The 18,304-nt window shown below is 50.6% G+C and overlaps 9 protein-coding genes across 9 annotated transcripts; 2 read left to right on the top strand and 7 right to left on the bottom strand.

The window, feature by feature from the left end:
- Window positions 1–2,165: 2,165 nt before the first annotated feature.
- Window positions 2,166–2,833, bottom strand: BDV14DRAFT_196949 (uncharacterized protein; the record flags this gene model as incomplete). The annotated part of the gene is made up of 2 exons (XM_073772552.1): window positions 2,166–2,376; window positions 2,652–2,833. The coding sequence occupies 2 exons, from the start codon at window positions 2,831–2,833 to the stop codon at window positions 2,166–2,168; spliced, it is 393 nt and encodes a 130-aa protein (XP_073631612.1).
- A 1,005-nt stretch (window positions 2,834–3,838) lies between these two features.
- Window positions 3,839–4,659, top strand: BDV14DRAFT_196948 (uncharacterized protein; the record flags this gene model as incomplete). Its single annotated transcript, XM_073772551.1, has 2 exons — window positions 3,839–4,017; window positions 4,434–4,659. The coding sequence occupies 2 exons, from the start codon at window positions 3,839–3,841 to the stop codon at window positions 4,657–4,659; spliced, it is 405 nt and encodes a 134-aa protein (XP_073631611.1).
- Window positions 4,660–5,109: 450 nt separating this feature from the next.
- BDV14DRAFT_211718 (FAD-binding oxidoreductase) lies at window positions 5,110–6,916 on the bottom strand (the record flags this gene model as incomplete). The annotated part of the gene is made up of 5 exons (XM_073776149.1): window positions 5,110–5,404; window positions 5,484–6,237; window positions 6,352–6,568; window positions 6,647–6,817; window positions 6,866–6,916. The coding sequence occupies 5 exons, from the start codon at window positions 6,914–6,916 to the stop codon at window positions 5,143–5,145; spliced, it is 1,455 nt and encodes a 484-aa protein (XP_073631610.1). The 3' UTR covers window positions 5,110–5,142.
- Window positions 6,917–7,246: 330 nt separating this feature from the next.
- On the top strand, window positions 7,247–9,850 carry BDV14DRAFT_167487 (M3 family metallopeptidase). The gene is made up of 2 exons (XM_073767685.1): window positions 7,247–9,372; window positions 9,431–9,850. Exons 1-2 carry the CDS (start codon window positions 7,415–7,417, stop codon window positions 9,621–9,623), a joined length of 2,151 nt encoding a protein of 716 aa, XP_073631609.1. The 5' UTR covers window positions 7,247–7,414; the 3' UTR covers window positions 9,624–9,850.
- Window positions 9,851–11,919: 2,069 nt separating this feature from the next.
- BDV14DRAFT_167486 (uncharacterized protein) lies at window positions 11,920–12,704 on the bottom strand. Its single transcript, XM_073767684.1, has one exon. The coding sequence runs from the start codon at window positions 12,461–12,463 to the stop codon at window positions 12,017–12,019; it is 447 nt and encodes a 148-aa protein (XP_073631608.1). The 5' UTR covers window positions 12,464–12,704; the 3' UTR covers window positions 11,920–12,016.
- Window positions 12,682–13,734, bottom strand: BDV14DRAFT_167485 (uncharacterized protein). Its single transcript, XM_073767683.1, has one exon. The coding sequence runs from the start codon at window positions 13,498–13,500 to the stop codon at window positions 13,279–13,281; it is 222 nt and encodes a 73-aa protein (XP_073631607.1). The 5' UTR covers window positions 13,501–13,734; the 3' UTR covers window positions 12,682–13,278.
- A 254-nt stretch (window positions 13,735–13,988) lies between these two features.
- On the bottom strand, window positions 13,989–14,889 carry pyrG (orotidine-5'-phosphate decarboxylase pyrG; the record flags this gene model as incomplete). The annotated part of the gene is made up of 2 exons (XM_073770985.1): window positions 13,989–14,659; window positions 14,733–14,889. 2 exons carry the CDS (start codon window positions 14,887–14,889, stop codon window positions 13,989–13,991), a joined length of 828 nt encoding a protein of 275 aa, XP_073631606.1.
- Window positions 14,890–15,136: 247 nt separating this feature from the next.
- Window positions 15,137–15,782, bottom strand: BDV14DRAFT_196943 (MAPEG family protein; the record flags this gene model as incomplete). The annotated part of the gene is made up of 3 exons (XM_073772550.1): window positions 15,137–15,418; window positions 15,490–15,625; window positions 15,751–15,782. 3 exons carry the CDS (start codon window positions 15,780–15,782, stop codon window positions 15,137–15,139), a joined length of 450 nt encoding a protein of 149 aa, XP_073631605.1.
- A 150-nt stretch (window positions 15,783–15,932) lies between these two features.
- BDV14DRAFT_145413 (putative diacylglycerol O-acyltransferase (DgaT)) lies at window positions 15,933–18,227 on the bottom strand. The gene is made up of 4 exons (XM_073766432.1): window positions 17,611–18,227; window positions 17,516–17,556; window positions 16,472–17,465; window positions 15,933–16,423 (listed from the first exon to the last, which is right to left on the bottom strand). The coding sequence occupies exons 1-4, from the start codon at window positions 17,870–17,872 to the stop codon at window positions 16,218–16,220; spliced, it is 1,503 nt and encodes a 500-aa protein (XP_073631604.1). The 5' UTR covers window positions 17,873–18,227; the 3' UTR covers window positions 15,933–16,217.
- Window positions 18,228–18,304: the final 77 nt, after the last annotated feature.

Here is an 18,304-nt window from a genome sequence, read left to right as displayed (position 1 = left end):
TTTGTTGTTACGCGGGAGAGGCTGAAACTATAGCAAGGCAGGTCCTGGCCGATTTCGTAACGGATCGGTCCACACGTTATCTGTCAATCTCTTCTAGAATTCCGAGTTGATCGCGATTGGGGAGATGTAGAATTGGCAGGCCTGACATGTACACACCTGGTCCTGATTGGTAGAGATATCAATTCGTTACATCGATGTATCCTGGCCACCCCTACTGTGCGCCCTACCAAAGGCAAAACGAGGGAGATTTTTATCAATGGCCATGTCAGTAGCAATCTCCTGCAAGTCTTTAACACAACTGATTGGCACCTTGAGGAGCCTCAAACCGTCCAGGCTCGAAATATGGATTACGAACACATCACCTGCTCACATCAGATTCATACCGACTAGACAGCAGTCAATAGGACGTTGAAACGCCAGTCCACTGCACGTTCACGTCTCCAAGTTTCGACCCTACCTTCTCCCCGCTTGACGATCATTCACTAATCTCTTTCACATTGACGGACAGGGGTTAATGGACAGAACAGCCTCCCAGCAGCTGCACAACTCCACCGCTTCTTCTGGGCTCGGTGGCCATAACCATAGCAATTTGCCGATATGCGGACCAGACTGTCGCTCGTGGTCGTATTTAGACTGGCGCGGTGGGAATCTGGAAGAGGCGATCGCTCTTAGCTAGAGGCTGTGGCGTTTTGTAATCTGCGGACAATCTTCACGAAAGCCACTAATCCATTTAACCTGCCTGACTGACTCGTTGCCAATCGCTTCATAGAAACGATGATCGCTCAGATGAAGGACGCACCGACGAATGGATCGATGCCATTGACACTCGAATTGTCATCTGGGAGGAACATGGAGAGTGATGAAAACAGCAGTACCATTGACATTGCCACGAGGCGGAGGATCCAAAATCGCAATGCTCAACGAAAGTTTCGTAAGTCACTATGCCGCTCTGACCGCTGCTTAGCTTTCGTCAAAGAGTGTGCTCGACTGACAGGAGATTTCCAGGTGCCAGACGAAGGAAAGCAAAGGAGATGCAGGAACAGAACAGCCAAGGGCAAAATGACGAATCATCACAGCAGCAAAAAGAGGAGGCACGCCCGCGACGACAAGAGAAGAAACCACCTCCATCCCCTATCGAAATGGAAGGATCCACTATTCCAGAGACACCTTTCTCGTATGATGTCGACTGGATTGCACAGCTCTGCTCGGCTACAGAGACCCTGCCCTTGACTCGGCCGGATCTGTCTCCTACTTCACTGTCGCCCTTCGACTTGTCCTCGTTTAATACAGACAATAACATCACAAGCTGTCAAGATCCAGTTCGGCGACAATCTCTCTCCCTCCTACCTCAAAATACGCAAATACCAAGACAAAACAGCGGCTTTGGTATCCCGACTGCTCCTCAGACCCCAATATCCAAAGGCATAACAACAGCCCTTCATATTGCCGTCGAGCACGAACACGGCAACCTTGTGCAAATGCTCCTCGCGCATGAGCCCCAGCAATACAGTGTACAAGACAGCCGCGGCCGAACAGCGCTCCACATTGCAGCACAGCGAAGCCTCCGCAACATCCTTGTCAAATTACTCTCCATGGAAACGGACATGAAGATGGAGGCTCAGGGATCTGACGAAGACCCTGGCTTTGGCTCGGCCTCAAACTCCGCAACGCCAACACGGACTATTGACCTACGCGACGCCGATGGACGGACGGCACTATATATTGCGACTGAGCGAGGTCAGGAAGCTATGGTGCAGGAGCTGTTACGGTGCGGAGCGAACCCGAACATTGGCGATTGGAGTGGGAAGACGCCGTTGCATACTGCAACGTTGAGGGGGGATAAGGTGCTTGTGCAGCTTTTGTTGGAGGGTCATGCGGATACGTATCTTGATATGCCTTGACCATACAAGACTATACAAGACTTACAGTAGGATTGGATTCTTGGGTCAATAGAAGATGGACAGAGACAAAGGCTGGCAAAAAGATTATAGAACTCTTATTAGGAACGGGTAACAGCTTTGAACCAATACTGCTGGTTGATATTTCATTTCCAACTTCTCTTATTTCAAACCATGATCAATTTCCTCCACCACCTTTCTCACTCCCCAATGCTCTCAGGCGGATATTGAAACCCTCCAAGTCTAGCCCTAAGCACTACCTAAGCCTTATCTTTCACCTCCAACCAGAACATAATCCTTCGCCAAACTCCCCAAATACCCCTCCATCTTCCTCCCCCCAGCAACAACATCCTTACAATCAACAAGAACCCACATTATACGCCCCGGCAAAGTCCCATTCCCGGTAATATCATGCCACTTATGCGCCGTCGTGCGCTGAATACTCACGTCGCCAGTGCGCATAATGCGCTCTTCGCCGCTGTCGAGTATAAGTCTGAATTAACCCTCCACGACAATGCCGTAGTCGACGGAAATGACGCGGTGCATGGGCGATTCGACGTTGGGGTCGAAGTCGATCATCCGGATCACGGTGCCGGAGGGGATGTAGATTCCTGGCTGCATAACCATTTATTAACACGGATCTCTAGGTAAATACGGGTTGGGGGGGTAGGTATGGCTGTACCTCATTCTCAGCCGCATACTGTACATCCTTGTCACCTTCAAAATCAATCGGTGTCTCCTTGGGTTGAGTACAGGATATTTGCGACGGCCTGGCGATTCCCCATGAGGCGGTGGTGGGCGCCGCTGTCTGTGCTTAGGAAGACGGATTCGCCTTTCTCGTTGTAGCCTGTTATGTGCCGGACTGTTTTGCGGAGGTCGGCGGCTGGGAAGCCGTCGTGGATGTACCGGATTGAGGGGGCGGATTCGTCGGACATTGCGATGGTATTGGTAACTGAAACTGAGGTGTGGAGAGTTGATTGTTTTGTTTAACTATTTCGCTGGATGGATTGCTGTCTAGCTAATAATCACAGGTACCAAACGAGAAGGAGGGAGTCCAAGTAAGAGTTACACTAAACCTTCTAGTCCAGTATAGCGCTTACATCTGCCATCTGCAATCAAAGTTGTAAAGGGTAATATTTCTGATGACGAACTTGGCCGTAATAGTCACGATAAGCTGACATGGAGTGCAGCCCTCAGCCCTGCGAGTGAAGCATAGCTAGGCAAGGCCCCCGGCAGCGCTCTATCTCGATTCCTGGTTGAACCAGGGTTGTCTTCGGTGGACGTACAGGTAAGGCTATTTGTGTCAGCGAGTGTATACTCCGATTACGGAGATATTTCACTATTCCCGTTTGCTAAGTCTATCTTGATTACCTGTCCACAAAGGGGTCAAACAAGGTTGATCCATCTCATGGAACGTAAGCACACCACCCACCCCAACCACTCGGATACCTCGGAGTACACAGCCTTCTTCCATTGGCAGTCCAATTCTCAATCTGGTTCTCTCGGACTTTTTGTGGACAATTATCTCAAGATCGAATTGCTGGAACTGGTATGAAGTCAGGTCGGCGGCCTGCCAGCTTCAACATGCCAAGCCATAACTCGTCTTATTCTGGCGGCGAGCAAAGGGCTCACAGTCAGTAGATCTGAAGAATTCACATCATATTGCGGCATATACAGTTTTCCTATAGATACTAGATAAGTCATATCTGCCTTGACAGGTTTCAATAACTTCCACACGACCGTACAAGCGAAAAGGTCGCTATGTGTGGGTGGATCGTGGTTGTGTGTTCAATATAAGGATGGTAGGTCAATGCTGGGGAGTACACATCGCAGCCATCAACGCCCTATTTGTTGCCCATCCTACAATTGATTCTAACTTTCATACCACATTCTCCTCCCTCAATATCCATCGCAATGTTCCCTGTCGCCCCCCATCCAAAATGCCCCTCTACAACACAAAAGCACACTTCCTCTACCGCCAATTCTTCCTAACCCCCTCCACACCCCCGCCAACCCTCCCCCTCTCCGGAAAATCAGGCCTAATCACTGGCTCAAACACGGGAATAGGCTACGAAGCCGCATCGCAACTCCTCTCCCTCTCTCCCGACTCATACTGGCAGTCCGCAGCGTGGAGAAGGGAAATCACGCGCGAGGGAAACTGCTTTCTCTAAACCGATCGTCGAAGTCTAGGAACTTAATATGAGGTCGTATGAAAGTATAGTTTCTTTCGTTGACCGGCTTCAGAAGGAGAAAGATGCAGGAGAGAAGAACCAACTCGGCTTTGCGATCCTCAACGCCAGTCTTCCGAATTTTGACTTTCGTAAGAATGAAAATACGGGGAATGAGGAGGTTATTCAAGTGAATTGGCTCGGGATGGTACTATTAACAATACTGCTTTTGCCTGTTTTTGAATACTCCGGCTCTAACTCCGACGTGGACACATCCCCTCCCTCGACCCGTTATCAGCATAGTAAACAGCGAAACAGCCGCATGGACAAACTTCAACGAAGTCATTATCGCCATAAATTAAAATAGCTCCCTCCTATCAAAACTAAACGACGAAAAGAATTTCATAGCCACAGACCGGTACTACTCCTCCAAACTCCTCCAACAACTCTTCTTCCATGAACTCGTCCGCCGCGGTTCTAAAGAGGCAGAGGGAAAAGGCGCAACCCTCAACCTCGTAAATCCAGGCTTCTGCTACAGCCTGGACCTCCAGCGCGGCGCGCCAAGTGTCGTGGGAAAGATCCTTGGTGGGTGAAGAGGGTTGTTGGACGGTCTGTTGCGGTGGGTGCGCGGACGCTGGTCCATGCAACTGTTTTTGCGGGGGAGGAGAATGATGGGAGGTATTTGAGTAATTGTCGGTTGCGCCGTTTGCGGGGTTTGGGGATACTAAGGGTGAGAGGGGTATGAGGGGGGTGGTTTGGGAGGAGATGATGGGGTAGTTGGGGAGTGCTGTTGATATGGAACAGTTGGTTGTGTGTTAATTGGGGTGAGAACCCTGGTAATGAATTGTCCATTCGCCCCACTTGACTCCAAAATCTTTTTCAATTGATTTGTGTATTGTGTTCATCTTGCGATTTCCTATTCATCATATGGCATTGATAGTTATCAACATGACTTGATTGTACAGGCTGATCTACCTATACAAATCTTATATGTCTACCTACCGACGGGCACCACACCGGTACTTATCCAAACACCCAACGTTCCCCTATCTAAAACATCCCCCCTTTCCAGGCCTCTAAGGATAGGCAGTAGGCAACGCATGATGATACCGAAAGACATTACTCGGGTCATACCGCCTCTTCAACTCCGCCAGCCTAGGCAATTTCCGCTCTCCATACCGCTGCTCCAGTGTCTCGTCACCTCTCGCATAATTCACGTAGACGGCTAGGTCATCGTACCCAGATGCAGCGGCTAGTGTTCTGCGAACTTGCTGGCCCATGGCGCTGGACAGGGCTTGCGCTGTGTTGTTTCCGTTGGTCCATGTCATTTGGGCCATTCTGTTTTAGTCCCAATCTCGTTAGTTATATGAAACGGAGCCGTAGATAGAAGAAGTAGAGAAGGAAGGGTGAGACATACACATAAACCTCCGTATCCCGCCACGGATAAGCCGTCTCGTCATCTGGGACAGCAAGCACAGCAGCATTGCCCCATCCCTCAATGGCGATTCCCGACCCACGGCCATCAGGAACATCAGCATAAAACCTATCCATCATTTCAAAGACCCGAATGAAAGACTCCGCATCACGGCGCCGTATATTAACGGCGTGAACATCGAGCTCGTTACCCGGCTCACAAATAACATCGTCGCTCCCAAAGGTTGCTATACCACTCAGACGATTCCAAGTCGACTCCGTAACATTTCGTACCTTCGGACCGAGATCAAGAATCGGTGCCAGAAGAGACAAAGCCTCAGACTGAGAACCCTGATAAACAGCCGTAACGGCAATACTCGTCTCATTAACCTCTGTATCGAAGAACATCTGTGCGCCGAGCGCCCACTCGGGGCTAATATCAAAGTCCGCGAAGGCATTGAAGAACGAGATATTAGCCGTAGCAGGGAAAATCAGGTCAATGCTCGTGAAGACCTCTGTGAGTGGTGACAGCTGGTACGTTGCTTCTGTGACGATGCCAAAGTTCTGGCCTGCCCCCCGGATCGCCCAGAAGATGTCTTCGTTCGAATCTGATGAGACGGTGAGGACTTCCCCGGCCGCTGTTACGACGCGGGCTGAGAGGAGTGCGTCGAGGATTAGGCCGTGCGAGCCTTGGATGCGGCCTATTCCTGCGCCGAGGGTTGCGCCGATCATGCCGACGCAGCTGCAGGTGCCGGTTGCTGTTGGATTGGGTAGAGGTTGTTAGTATAGATGTTATGATTAGGGATGGCAATGGGTGTACGGTTGGTAGGAATATGCATGGTATGACCAAAGCAGAGGGTATAGCAACTCACGAACTTCAAATCCTGCCTCATAAACAGGACCAAATATATCGCTGAATCGTATCCCTGGACCGACGGTCAGTGTCTGCGCCTCAGTATCGATGACCAAATTATCAAGTTCGCTGAGATCCAGTGCAAGACCGCCTTGCATCATGCCGAGTGTCCCGCCGTAGCCGTGGCGTCCGCCGGTAGCGAGGATGGAGATATTCGCGGCTGTTGCTATTCGGACCTATTCATCATTGCTTGTCAGTAGTTATTGCAGATAGTAAAAGCCCTAATCAACCGGGTAACGGGTCGAGGTACATACAGCCTCAACCAAATCATCCTCAGACCCCACGGTCAAAGCGGCTCCGTAGGTTGGAGCCCGAAGAATATCCCATCTCCTCGTTGCATTTGTAAATGCTTCGGTGCCAGGGAGTGAGAAGACGGTGTTTGAGTCCCACTCATGTTGGCTGAATTGGGAGGTGATGCTGGAGGTCTGCCCTTGCCCTAGTGCTTGCCTAGGTCTAGGGCCAGAGACAAGCACCGCGGTAGTGAGGGGGGCACATAGACCTAGTAGAGTACTAAGTAGATACATTCTCTTTCTGAGTTCTTGGTCTAGGCAGTGCTTACCCTCGTCCGATCTCCGACATATATGTATATCTGCACAGCTGTTCCGGAGTTTTAGTTAGACCGTCTATACTCGGCCCCGCGGGCCAAATGGTGGCTCACGTCAGAAGACACGCAATTCTACTATGTAAGAGAAAAGACTATGGATGCCTCCTTCCTGCCTCATGCCTTCACTCATTTCTTAGCCCTAGGTATGTAATCCGATGATGCCAGGCCAGGATGGGGAAGGCGGTCTGGAGCTACCCCAAGCTCCCCACTGTTGCTCTCCCCATCTCCATCTTCTATCTTCCATCTTCCTCCTTCCTCTCTCCTGCTACTCGATCACTCTTCTCCCTCCTATCTACCTCTCTCCTCCGTCACCGTGGCTTCCGTTAGACTCGCCTCAGTCTTGAGCCATTTTCGTGCTTCAAGACTTGCGCGTCCCACTCTTCCGACGATCTACCGGCTACCTCTCACCACCGCCAGCATGGCTCCTCAACACCTCCGTCGCCCGCCTCAAGCTCCTCCCCTCTTCACTGCCACCGCCGAATCCATCCTGAGCGACGCCAAACGCCTCATTGAATCCTCTCGCAAGGTACAAGATGACGTCGTCGCCAAAGTCTCTCCCGAAAGCGCCAACTTTGCTTCTGTGTTGAAACCGCTGGCCCACAATGATAACGTCATGGCTTTGGAGTCCAACATCATCGGCTTCTACCAAGCCGTCTCAACTCAACAGGAACTGCGAGATGCATCTTCCAAGGCTGAAGAACTGATGGATGACTTTTTCATTGAGGCGTCAATGCGCGAGGATATCTTCCAGCTTGTCGCTGCGGTGCTGAAGAAGAATGAGAGCCTGGACCCGGAATCCCGCAGGCTGCTGGAGAAGGAACATCAGGACTTTGTACGCAACGGGCTAGATTTACCGGCGGGACCAAAGCGCGACCGCTTTAAAGAGATCAAAAAGCGCCTCAGTTTGCTTGCCATTGAGTTCGGGAAGAACCTGAACGAGGAAGATGGTGGTATTTGGTTCACACCGGAAGAGCTGGAAGGTGTTCCGCAGGATGTTGTCGCCGGCCTGAAGAAGGGCGAGGGCGAAAATGAGGGCAAACTCTGGTTAACCTTCAAGTACCCCGATCTCTTCCCCACTGTCAGATATGCAAAGAACCCAGAGACCCGCAAGAAGGTCTCTATCCAGAACGAGAACAAGTGCAACCAAAACATTCCGCTCTTCCGCGAGGCAGTTATACTGCGTGATGAGGCCGCTCGCCTGTTAGGATACCCCAATCACGCGGCCTTCCGAATCGAGGACAAGATGGCCAAGACGCCCAAGACAGTGGACGACTTCCTAGGCGGGCTGCGTACCCGTTTGACGGATGGCGGTCGGAAAGAGCTCGCCCAACTTCAGGAGCTTAAGAAGACCGATCTCGAATCCCGAGGTGAAGCCTTTGACGGCGGGTACTACCTTTGGGACCACCAATTCTACAATCGCCTGATGCTGGAGAAGGATTACTCGCTGAACCAGCAGCTAGTCGCCGAGTACTTCCCACTCCAAAACACCATCGGCGGCATGATGCGCATCTTCGAGGAGCTGTTTGGTCTTGTCTTTGTGGAAGTTACCGGCGAGGATCGCGCGCAAATCGCCACCACGAACAAGGGAGATGATATCGTGTGGCACGAGGATGTCCAGTTGTTTAGTGTGTGGAATGACGAGGGCGAAGGTGGCGAATTTGTTGGCTACCTGTATCTGGATTTGTTCCCCCGTCCTGGAAAGTATGGCCACGCCGCCAACTTCAACCTTCAACCGGGATATATCGATGCCGAAGGCAAGCGCCGCTACCCAGCCACTGCTTTGGTGTGTAACTTTACAAAGCCCACCTCGAGCAAGCCTAGCCTGCTCAAACACGACGAGGTTGTCACCTTGTTCCACGAGCTGGGTCACGGTATCCACAATCTCGTTTCAAGGACGACATACTCGCGGTTCCACGGAACCAGAGTCGCTCGGGACTTTGTTGAGGCTCCCAGTCAGATGTTGGAGAACTGGTGCTGGACTCCGGAACAACTCAAGGCGCTCAGCAAACACTATTCGACGATCTCTCCGGATTACCTTGCCGCATGGAAAGAGCAAAACAAGGACCAGACAGAACCGTCAGAGAAGATCCCCGATGAGGTGATCGCCAACATCATCCGCACCAAGCACGTCAACGCCGCGCTCTTCAACCTGCGTCAGCTCCACTTTGGTATCTTCGACATGACGATCCATGAGCCGCGCAACCACGAGGAAATCGAGAACCTGCCCATTTCGTCGACTTACAACAGACTCCGCAAGGAAATCACGCAGATCCCTGGTCCCGAGACTCTGGGTCTAGGCGACGAATGGGGCCACGGCCAGGCTACATTCGGTCACTTGATGGGCGGCTATGATGCCGGTTACTACGGCTATCTCTCGTAAGTTCAAGGTTCCCCTTGGTAATATTTTGATCAATTCTGACTTCCTATACTACAGCTCGCAAGTCTACTCAACAGACATATTCTTCACAGCTTTCAAGTCCAGCCCCATGGACCCCGCCGCTGGACGCAAATACCGGTACCAGGTCCTTGAAAAGGGCGGCAGCCAGGATGAGATGCAGACGCTGACAGAGTACCTCGGCCGGCCACCAAGTGATGATGCATTCTACAAGGAGTTGGGATTGGCTTAGGCTACCTAATGATAGATGGATAGATAGAAGCTTATAAGCATAAGCGGCGTTGAGTGGAGTCGCAGCTGGCTGCCCGTTATCAATGATACAGGATTATCATAGAGTCAGCCAAGCTCTGGTAAGAGCAGGTACCTAGCATCGAAGCTATATTTTCTTTTTCAGTAGTCGTCTTCTTTCATCGCGGATCAGCATGCTATGCTTGTGGCGATTGTGACAGTGAAGCCCGGAAATTAATCCTTGACCTGCCGCGTGAGCCGCGCTGTTTCACGTAGCCTTGGTACTACCTAACCCTGTGAGGTTTTGCCATCAAGTTAGCCCTACGCTACAATGCCCTAGGATAGAATGAAATGGGGGCCAAAGCAGACGACACCTTCGGCCCTTTGAGGTGGTCTCATGGCTAGGCCAATCTATGACTTGACCTGACGGCGGTATCAAAGCAGATACTATAGGTGGGACACAATCACAGCCCATAGCAGTATAGCCACCACGGCTGAGCTCAATACTTTCTTCTCCTTTGTAAGGCGCAGAGTACGCCGCCACTTGAGTATCTAGTTACTCAAGCAAGATGCTTTGCTTTTTCTACGTAGAAGCGCCGGAGGCAGGCGGGTGCCCTGAACCTTCTACGATAGGACCCCAAAGAACATATTGTCGTTACTGGAAAGTTTCAATCCGAGAGGAAGTCAAAGGATAACGCAATATCATTCTTCATAACTATTGCTACCGACGGAAAAACAAAAGAAATTCAACTCTTTTAGACCTGCCATATCGGAAAGCTCAGATAGTTGTATCATAATAGGCAAAAATATACATGAACACTCGGAGTCAGCGACAGGCCAGCTGAGCCGGCGATACCGGGGCCTGCGTGGCATTAATGCAGTCCTAAGGTTACAACTGCGCAACTGCAAGCCCGAAGCCCATCGCTAATACCCCAGCCCTAGTTTCCATTGCTTACCAAGGCAGCTCGCCCCCGGCAAGATTATCGAGGAACTTGCCGCCGTTTTCCTCGCGGGTTGCCTTGTCGATCAATTGTAGAGAATCTTGTCAGAACCCCGACTAACTAGGGCAAGGAAAGGGAAGACGGGATGAGATGAGTTGACACGATGTCATGCAGCCATGATTGTAAGACAATATCTCACATCATGGCCAGCTGCGCTGCTGCAGGAACGAAATCAGACTTACCAGGGCAGTGAGCTTCGTGACGCAGTCTTCGACTGTGCCGGGGGCTTGTTCCATGCCGGCGTACCGGGCGATCATGTTTCCTAGGCCGGTCTGGACGTGTCTGTTTTGGGGATGGAGTTACCAAGGGATATCTCGTATGGTGCGTATGGGCTGACGGGGAGAGAGTATATGGCCACTGCATCTGTTGAGACAGGACTCGGATGCCGCGAGTAGAGGAAGCAAAGACAGCAAAAGCAAAACCGGATACGATAATGAAGGAATTCAAGGACGATGCTTACCCTGGGTGAACACAAGGAGCAACCAGCCGTTCCTGGGTAAATTGGATTGCCCTAGCACAAACAAACAAGCAACGTCAGTTTCAGATCGAGATCCAGATTTAGCCAAGCACGGTATGATCTGCGTGAGAGGTTTAGTGTTTATAATCCGATTCCGGTGGGTGGGGGGAGTGGGTGGTGATTACTGACCTTAGGGCAAGTATTATGTGGTTGGGCTTGAAATGATGTGATCAGAATGTGTACGTTTGTCTGTTGTAAGATATTGCTTGCGGTTTTGTGTTCTTATTATTTTTGCTCTCTTGCTATTTTTCTGTTTTTTTTATTTTTTGTTTGACTCACTGATAAAGCTATGCTTTCTTTTGTTGAGTATTTACGCGTCACTTGTTGATAGAAGGACAGATTGATATAGAGGTAGACTGCGAGAAACTAAATACTAGAGATAGACATAACCAATATGCAGACATTATTGCTCTTTGCTGAACGACATTCTTCAGGCCACAGTAGCAATCATACCCACAGAGTTCGTCAGCTTATATTACACATTTACTACAACCCCCTTCTACGCTTGCCAGTGCGTTCTGTTGATTGGACCTTTTTTTTTTCCGGTGAGATTGTTACTGTCACGCTCTTGATATTACTCCATGATACAGGAGAAATGGAAATGGTAGCAGGCCAGTTTGTACTGGCCTACAGGGTTTACCCTTGCATATCCACTTGCCTATCTACTTGTGAGAACAGGTAGGCCTAATCTGTTCTATCTTTTCTTCTCCGTAGACTGAGAACAACTCAAGCCGCAATCGTTCGGTTGGGGTTAGATCCAAATATATCGAGTCCCATTGAAGGTGGTACATTGACTACCTATCCGGAGCCGAACTACATGACATTGGTCCCTCCCTGCCTAGCTCTGCAAGGCAAACAGCCGCAGCGGTCAACAAGCCATTATTTCACCCTCTGCCCATCCTCAAAAACTCCCTCCGACCAATCCGTCATCGACTTCACCCACTGCTCACTCGGTGCATCCCCCTCTTCCTCGATACGGCGCGCACTAGGTCTCGTCTTGAAATCCTCATAGAATTTCTTGAGCCTGGGATACTCCTGCACGACCTCGCGCCCATAGACATCAATAACCTTTTCACCTGAGCCTGAGCCCAGCGTCATATCGATTCCGTAACAGTCATATGTGAAGTCGAAGAATTGGTAGAGGGTTATTTCTGCGATTGTTGCCTGCCTCCCTTCCTTGTTCTTATTTTCGTTGTTGTCGGCTTGACTGGCATTGACATTCAGATCCGACGAATCATACCCATGCTCTTCAAACCAGGTCTCAATACCAAGTATGTTTCTGTGCAGCCAACCTAGCATCTCCCTCGCGGCGTCAGGAATCCGCATGCTCCCTGTCCCGGAACCGAATATGCGAATCGGGTTCCAGGAATCTGTTAGACTGCTTGCGAGGGACAGAAGTTCGTTGTGTCGGGCTGAGTCCAGAGAGCGGGTCAAGGTAGCGGCTTCGGTGGCTTCATCCACTGGAAGCTCCGAGAGATTGCGCGTCTCTGAATTGTTGATTGATAGGGCCGCTGGCGCGTCAAGTTTCGGAAAGCCATATCTCCCCGCCAAACACGCCTCCTCGAGGAATTGCATAATCGCAAGGGACTGCTTGATATATATGAACCCCTCCCCTTGCTGGTGCTTCATCCCATCCTCAGCCGAGCTAGTATTTCCCGCGACTGGAATAGCAAGAATCGGAAGACTCCCCTGTGGTTTCGCCGGAAATTCCTCAGGAACTTTACTCCCGAACTGGACGTCCGAAACATGCACGACCTTCACAATGGACGAGGTGATGTTCCGCTCGCGGAGGTAGATTATTACCCGTCTAGGGAAGGGTTGCCAGGGGTAGGCGTAGAGAAGGAAAGGTCTTGAAAGACTGGGAGACATGGTGATTGGTAATGAGGTAAACTTGAGATGGTGGAAGGAGACCTGAAATTGACGGGATAGAGTACTCGTAGATCAAAATGGGATATGGAAGGAAGGAAGGAAGGAAGGAAGGAAGGAAGGAAAGAAGGGAGGTGATGGTTGAATGTGAGAATTCTATCCTCTGACCTGATCGATGCAGGCCATATTTATATCTATAGTCTACCGCCAAAGTCCCAGTCGCCTGGCATATGGTACCTACCCCTGGTACCTGGCCTACCTGGTCTATAGGTATATCAGGTACCTTGGGGCTCCGGGTAGCTGGGCGGAGACTTTCCTCCGGGTTCCATGTCTTGGCTCGGCGACATTCGAGCACCTGCACGCGTGACGCCGGTCCCTGAAATCTTCGATCCTCTAGCCACTGTTACGATTCGTGGGTTCTTGGTCCCTTGTGTAAGTGGTGTTAACGGCCTGCATGCTCTCCCTGATCGGTTGGTGTTGGGTTGATCCCGTGGCATCTCTGGGGTGGCTTCCGAACTTGGCACGCTACTAGGCAAGGCAAGACATATGTGGGGGTCATAGGTACCTACCTCGGGGACATCTTGGCGAGTAGGTTACCTTGGGACTAGGACGGGATAGGTAGTGCTCAATGGTTGAGGTCTATGGTACCACATGGTTCCATACAAAGGAGTTATGTAAGGTATAATGAGGTCGGAATATAATGGGGACTTTTACCTACGGCTTGGTGATGGCGTCAAGACTGACCCGGCTATGCGGGTTGATGTTTATGTTTCTATTTCGAATTGCAGTCGAGATTGGAGTTTCATATTGCGTCTTGGATATATGCGGGCACCTGCCAGTTGAATCCACTTATGTTGATGATGCTGGTCATTAGTTTGAGAATTTGAATTGTCCACGTCAAACGGTATTTACAGATTTGTAAACCCTTTTCCTTTTCACTCATGCAGTATATCCAGTATCCCCTCATCAATATTAAAAGTCAGATCTAATTCCCCCTAACCCGCTCCTCATAAGCCCTCCACCCCTCCTCCCTATACCTCTTCGCCGCCATCACCATATCAGGCGCCCTGTAGATCCCTCGTCCAGCAATAATAAAGTCCGCTCCTCTACCCACCGCCGACTCAGGCGTCTGATACTGCTGCCCCAACTTATCCCCCTTATCAGAGAGATTCACGCCCGTCGTGAAGACGACAAAGTCCTCGCCTTCTTCCTTGCTCTCAGGCAAAGTATCAGAAAGGGCCTTTGTGCTGACAAAGCCCATCACGAATCCCTTGTATTTCCTTGCATACTCGACGGACCGCTCAGTGTAGGTTCCTGTCGCGAGGGATCCCTTGGATGTCATTTCCGCCAAAATCAAGAGACCTCTTTCCTGCGGGTTTGCGAAATCAGCATCCTGCGTTGTTTGAGCAAGAGCCTCGACGATTCCTTCGCCTGGTAAGATCGCGCAGTTGATGATATGCGCCCATTCTGAGATGCGAAGCGCGCCGCCATGGTACTGTTTCTGTACTGTGTTGCCGATGTCGATGAATTTGCGGTCTTCGAAAATGAGGAAGTTGTGTTTTTGGGCGAGGGATTGCAGCGTCGAGAGGGTTTGGGGGGTTAGGTCTGAGAGGATGTCGATGTGTGTTTTTAGGACGGCGATATAAGGACCCAATTCTATTTACATTTGTATTGAATTAGCGTCTTTTTTGAGAGGTAGGTGGGTAAGTATGACAGTGGGAGGGCGTACTATCTGCCAGATCCAACAGTTCCGCGCTGGTCGTTACGTCTGCGGAGACGGTGACGTTGGTTTTCTTTTCCTCGGCGATGGAGAAGAGTTTTGCTGTGAGAGGGTTGGGGTGGTTTGCTGCGCGGGTGGCGTAGGGGAGGTGCGACTTTGAGGACATGTTGACGGTCGTATATGTTAAAGGATCAAGAAATTGAGAACTGTCAATGGCGGGGTGAAGCAGAAGTGGGATGTCCGTACAAGAAAAAGAGACCCCACCACGGTGGAATTTTTGCTCCGCGCCGATAAGATAACCTCCAAAGCCATACAGATTCAGATTCAGATCTCTACCTACTATACAGACAAATAACTTCCCCTTTCCCCACCTCCTCATAACCAGGATTGCTCTGGAATTATACAAGGAATGTTTACATGAAATCCCTCGCAACCCCAAAAGCACTGAGTCCCCAAAGCGCCGCCTGCGCAAACCAGAACAAACCCCCATTATACCGTCCCTTCCCCTGCGGCTTATCACTATAGACATACCCCTGCAAGAACAAGACACGCAAGAACGCCCAGGCGGCACCAAGGCCAGCCGCGTACTCGGGATACTTCAGTCCCGCGACCAGGATGGAGAGCATAGTCTGGGGCGCATTCTCGAGGAAGTTTGCGTGGGCGCGTTGCGCGCAGTTGAATTTGTAGGCTATGGGCTGTTCCATTCAACACAATATTAGTACTGCGCGTATCATTGGGTTGGGAATGGAAGGGTGGATGTGCGTACGTTAGACTTGCATTGCTCGACGGTCGCGTAAGTGTGCGGGTATGGCACGCCCGCGCCCTTACGGAAGGAACCGACGACAACGCCGTGCGCGAAGCCGAGGACTGGGATGAGGCCGAGCGAGATGGCGATGACGTAGCTATAGAGGGAGTTATATGATTAGCGCGCTGTGCAAGGATAAGCGAGGTGCGATCTTTGCGGCTGCATCCTTCGATTGCGGCGTGGGTGGTGAGTGGTAATGGTGAGGTGGGACGAGTGGCATACCCGTAGTTTCCGGGGACGGTGATATCGACCATGTTTGCGATTGGCGGGTGTAATTCAATAGATTATAGCGAGAATTGAAATTGAAGCTTGTATTCGTGTTAGCTTAGAGCTATGGCGTGATAGAGAAGAGGAGGTTATATAGAGGAAATCGAGCGGAGGCGGCCAGACTGACCATCCGGCGGAGCTGCTGGAGCTGCTCTGGGGCTGCCGGGACTCCCGCCTTCCGGGGCTAGTCTGCTCGGCCAAAGTTCTCTTCGTCTATCCGTGATCTGCATAGAAGCTTCAAGAATGGATTATCAATGGCTCGCTAATCAATGCTAATGAGGCTAACTAGGTTCAACGTTTCAAAATTGACAACTGTGCTCAGAAGTGCGTTAAGGTATACCTGTCCTCAACGACGGTCACGTTTAATGGTACTCTAAATCGATTTATATAGTCCAAGATCGCTGGAACAATCCAAATTCCAACTACGAATGAATCCTGCTGACACTGCCATACTTGGCTTGCCATGCGAAAAAATATAGAAGCGTTCCAAGAGGCTGTCCAACGACGCAAAATGTCACCCAGAAGAACGAATTTCCAATCGCTTTGCCAAGGGGTGTTTTGAGTTTTTGGAAAGGGGCAGTCAAGAGAATTAATGGCAGCTGGAACAGCATGGCAAAGAATGCGACTCCTGGACATTGTTAGCATTGCTCAGGAATGTTACTGCGATGAGACATACCGATTAGGTTATGCGTGGGAACTCCGACAAGAACCTCATGCAGCACCGCCGACACTGCAAAGACAACAGTACCCGCCAGAGTCGGGTTCCAGCCCCGAGTGACAAGCGGCATATATACGTGCCGCTTCATGAAGGTGTAAACAGGCCGATTCCACGACCGCCAATACACCCCAAAGCTCGGGCTGTTCCACCAGTCTGTGTAGAATTCGCGATCGCCGAATCGCATAATCTCAGCTAGTCCATTGAGCAGAGATTGGAAGAGCGCATAAAACCCGGCAAGCCAGATCACGAGAGAAATGGTCGAGAGCTTTAGCCCGCGCTCTAGAATAGATGTAATATCTAAAACGGCAATCTTCTCGGTCGCGTTGCGCAAAAGTGGCGCAGCGTACTGGGCTGAAAGCAGCCAGATGACCATTGAAAGGCCAGTAAACTCGAACAGACGCTTTCCGACAAAGGACCAGCGAATGCGGGGTGTTCGGGGGTACACTGGCTGATAGACGAGGGTTGGTGCCAAGAGGAAGTAAGCCAAGTTCCCAAGAGTTATATTCTTTGGGTATGGGCAAGATCGGTAGAGATCCGGGATAGCAAAGTCCGTCGACGGAGAGCCAAGCATGGCGCGACGCAGATCGCGGTTCGTCAATGCATAAGAGTATGACTTGAGCGACACGATAATCACCTGGATTTCAACAATAGTTCCGATGCCGGGATGGTTGATATAGTAATAAATGATAAAGCTCGTCGCAGCCAGACCAAAGAAACTGATGATAGAATGCAGCAAGGCGATCAAGAACCAGGTCCGTTTCGATTCATTCAAGATCCCAGTCTTGTCCTCCTTTTTGGCTCGACCAATTACACGCAAGGCATGCTGTGATGCGGTTCGCTCGATGAAATACGAGCATAACAACTGGCAGGGAACCAGCGCAAATAGAATTGAACCGATGACTGCGTCTTGTTTGCGGTAGTCATGGCACTTGATGCAGATCAAAACCCCATACTGCAGGACATTTAGCTCGGCGCAACAATTGCGTCATGCATGAAGCTCACCTTGAGGAAATTCTCAATTACCAGTCGCAAATTCATGGCCACTGTAGCAGCGCATCAGCTAAGATCTTGCATATGCATGTAGATAGCAAACTCACCCAGTACAACGACCATGAGATTTCGAAAGCCGATAAAGCTTGTGGCTTTGGTAGAGTCGCGACTGAGGCATGAGTGTCGGACTTGCGAATGGATAGCTACTACATGGCGATACGTGGCTGTTTTCTTGACGGTCGGATTCCTTGGTCCATTGCTAGAGGCATGGCCATTTGAAGCGCCGATATGATTGTTACTGCGAGTGCTGTTTGGCGACGACGGCGGCGAAGCGGATGGGGAACCTGCAACGGCGGCCATCTTGCGCATTAAGTGCGAATTGAAGATAGAGGATTGGTGTATGAAAGAATAGAAGTAAATGATGTATATGCGACAAGATAACAATAGCTGGTGGCGAGATAGAGATAGTGGGACTGCGAGCGCTGGACGTGATTCAGCAACGCTCAGCCCTGCGGGACAGTGGGGATCGTAGATTCAGAGCATGGATAAGAATAGTAGAATTGAGCGACAGCAAGCCACATCAAATCAATTGATGACAAGCTTGAGACTGAGTGCGAAGGAGGCCACCAGCGAGTGTAAGCACAGAGGAATATGGGGAGAGGAGAAATGAGCAGCTCGGCGGGGTTATCAAGGCATCATTATATTATTGTTGAGGAGCATTGGCCTCGCCTGGGGACTAGAAGCAGCAGAAGACAGGGGAGCGTTGGAGCCGTTGTTCCAGCTGCAGCTCTAGCTGTTCTT

The sequence above is a fragment of the Aspergillus stella-maris genome (genome assembly GCF_047715825.1).
Source record: "Aspergillus stella-maris strain CBS 113639 unplaced genomic scaffold BDV14scaffold_8, whole genome shotgun sequence".
In the NCBI taxonomy this organism is placed as follows: Eukaryota; Fungi; Ascomycota; class Eurotiomycetes; order Eurotiales; family Aspergillaceae; genus Aspergillus; species Aspergillus stella-maris.
Note: the sequence above shows the minus strand (reverse complement) of the source record. Positions and strands in the feature narration are given on the sequence as shown.

Bases quoted from the DNA above. Each gene is read 5' to 3' on its own strand.
- BDV14DRAFT_167487 (XM_073767685.1), top strand. From the start codon at position 7,415: ATGGCTCCTCAACACCTCCGTCGCCCGCCTCAAGCTCCTCCCCTCTTC. The intron at 9,373-9,430 runs GTAAGTTCAAGG...CCTATACTACAG, and splicing joins GGTTACTACGGCTATCTCTC to CTCGCAAGTCTACTCAACAG.
- BDV14DRAFT_167486 (XM_073767684.1), bottom strand. From the start codon at position 12,463: ATGCGGATTCCTGACGCCGCGAGGGAGATGCTAGGTTGGCTGCACAGA.
- BDV14DRAFT_167485 (XM_073767683.1), bottom strand. From the start codon at position 13,500: ATGCCACGGGATCAACCCAACACCAACCGATCAGGGAGAGCATGCAGG.
- BDV14DRAFT_145413 (XM_073766432.1), bottom strand. From the start codon at position 17,872: ATGCGCAAGATGGCCGCCGTTGCAGGTTCCCCATCCGCTTCGCCGCCG. The intron at 17,466-17,515 runs GTGAGCTTCATG...AATGTCCTGCAG, and splicing joins TAATTGAGAATTTCCTCAAG to TATGGGGTTTTGATCTGCAT. The intron at 16,424-16,471 runs GTATGTCTCATC...AACAATGTCCAG, and splicing joins TCCCACGCATAACCTAATCG to GAGTCGCATTCTTTGCCATG.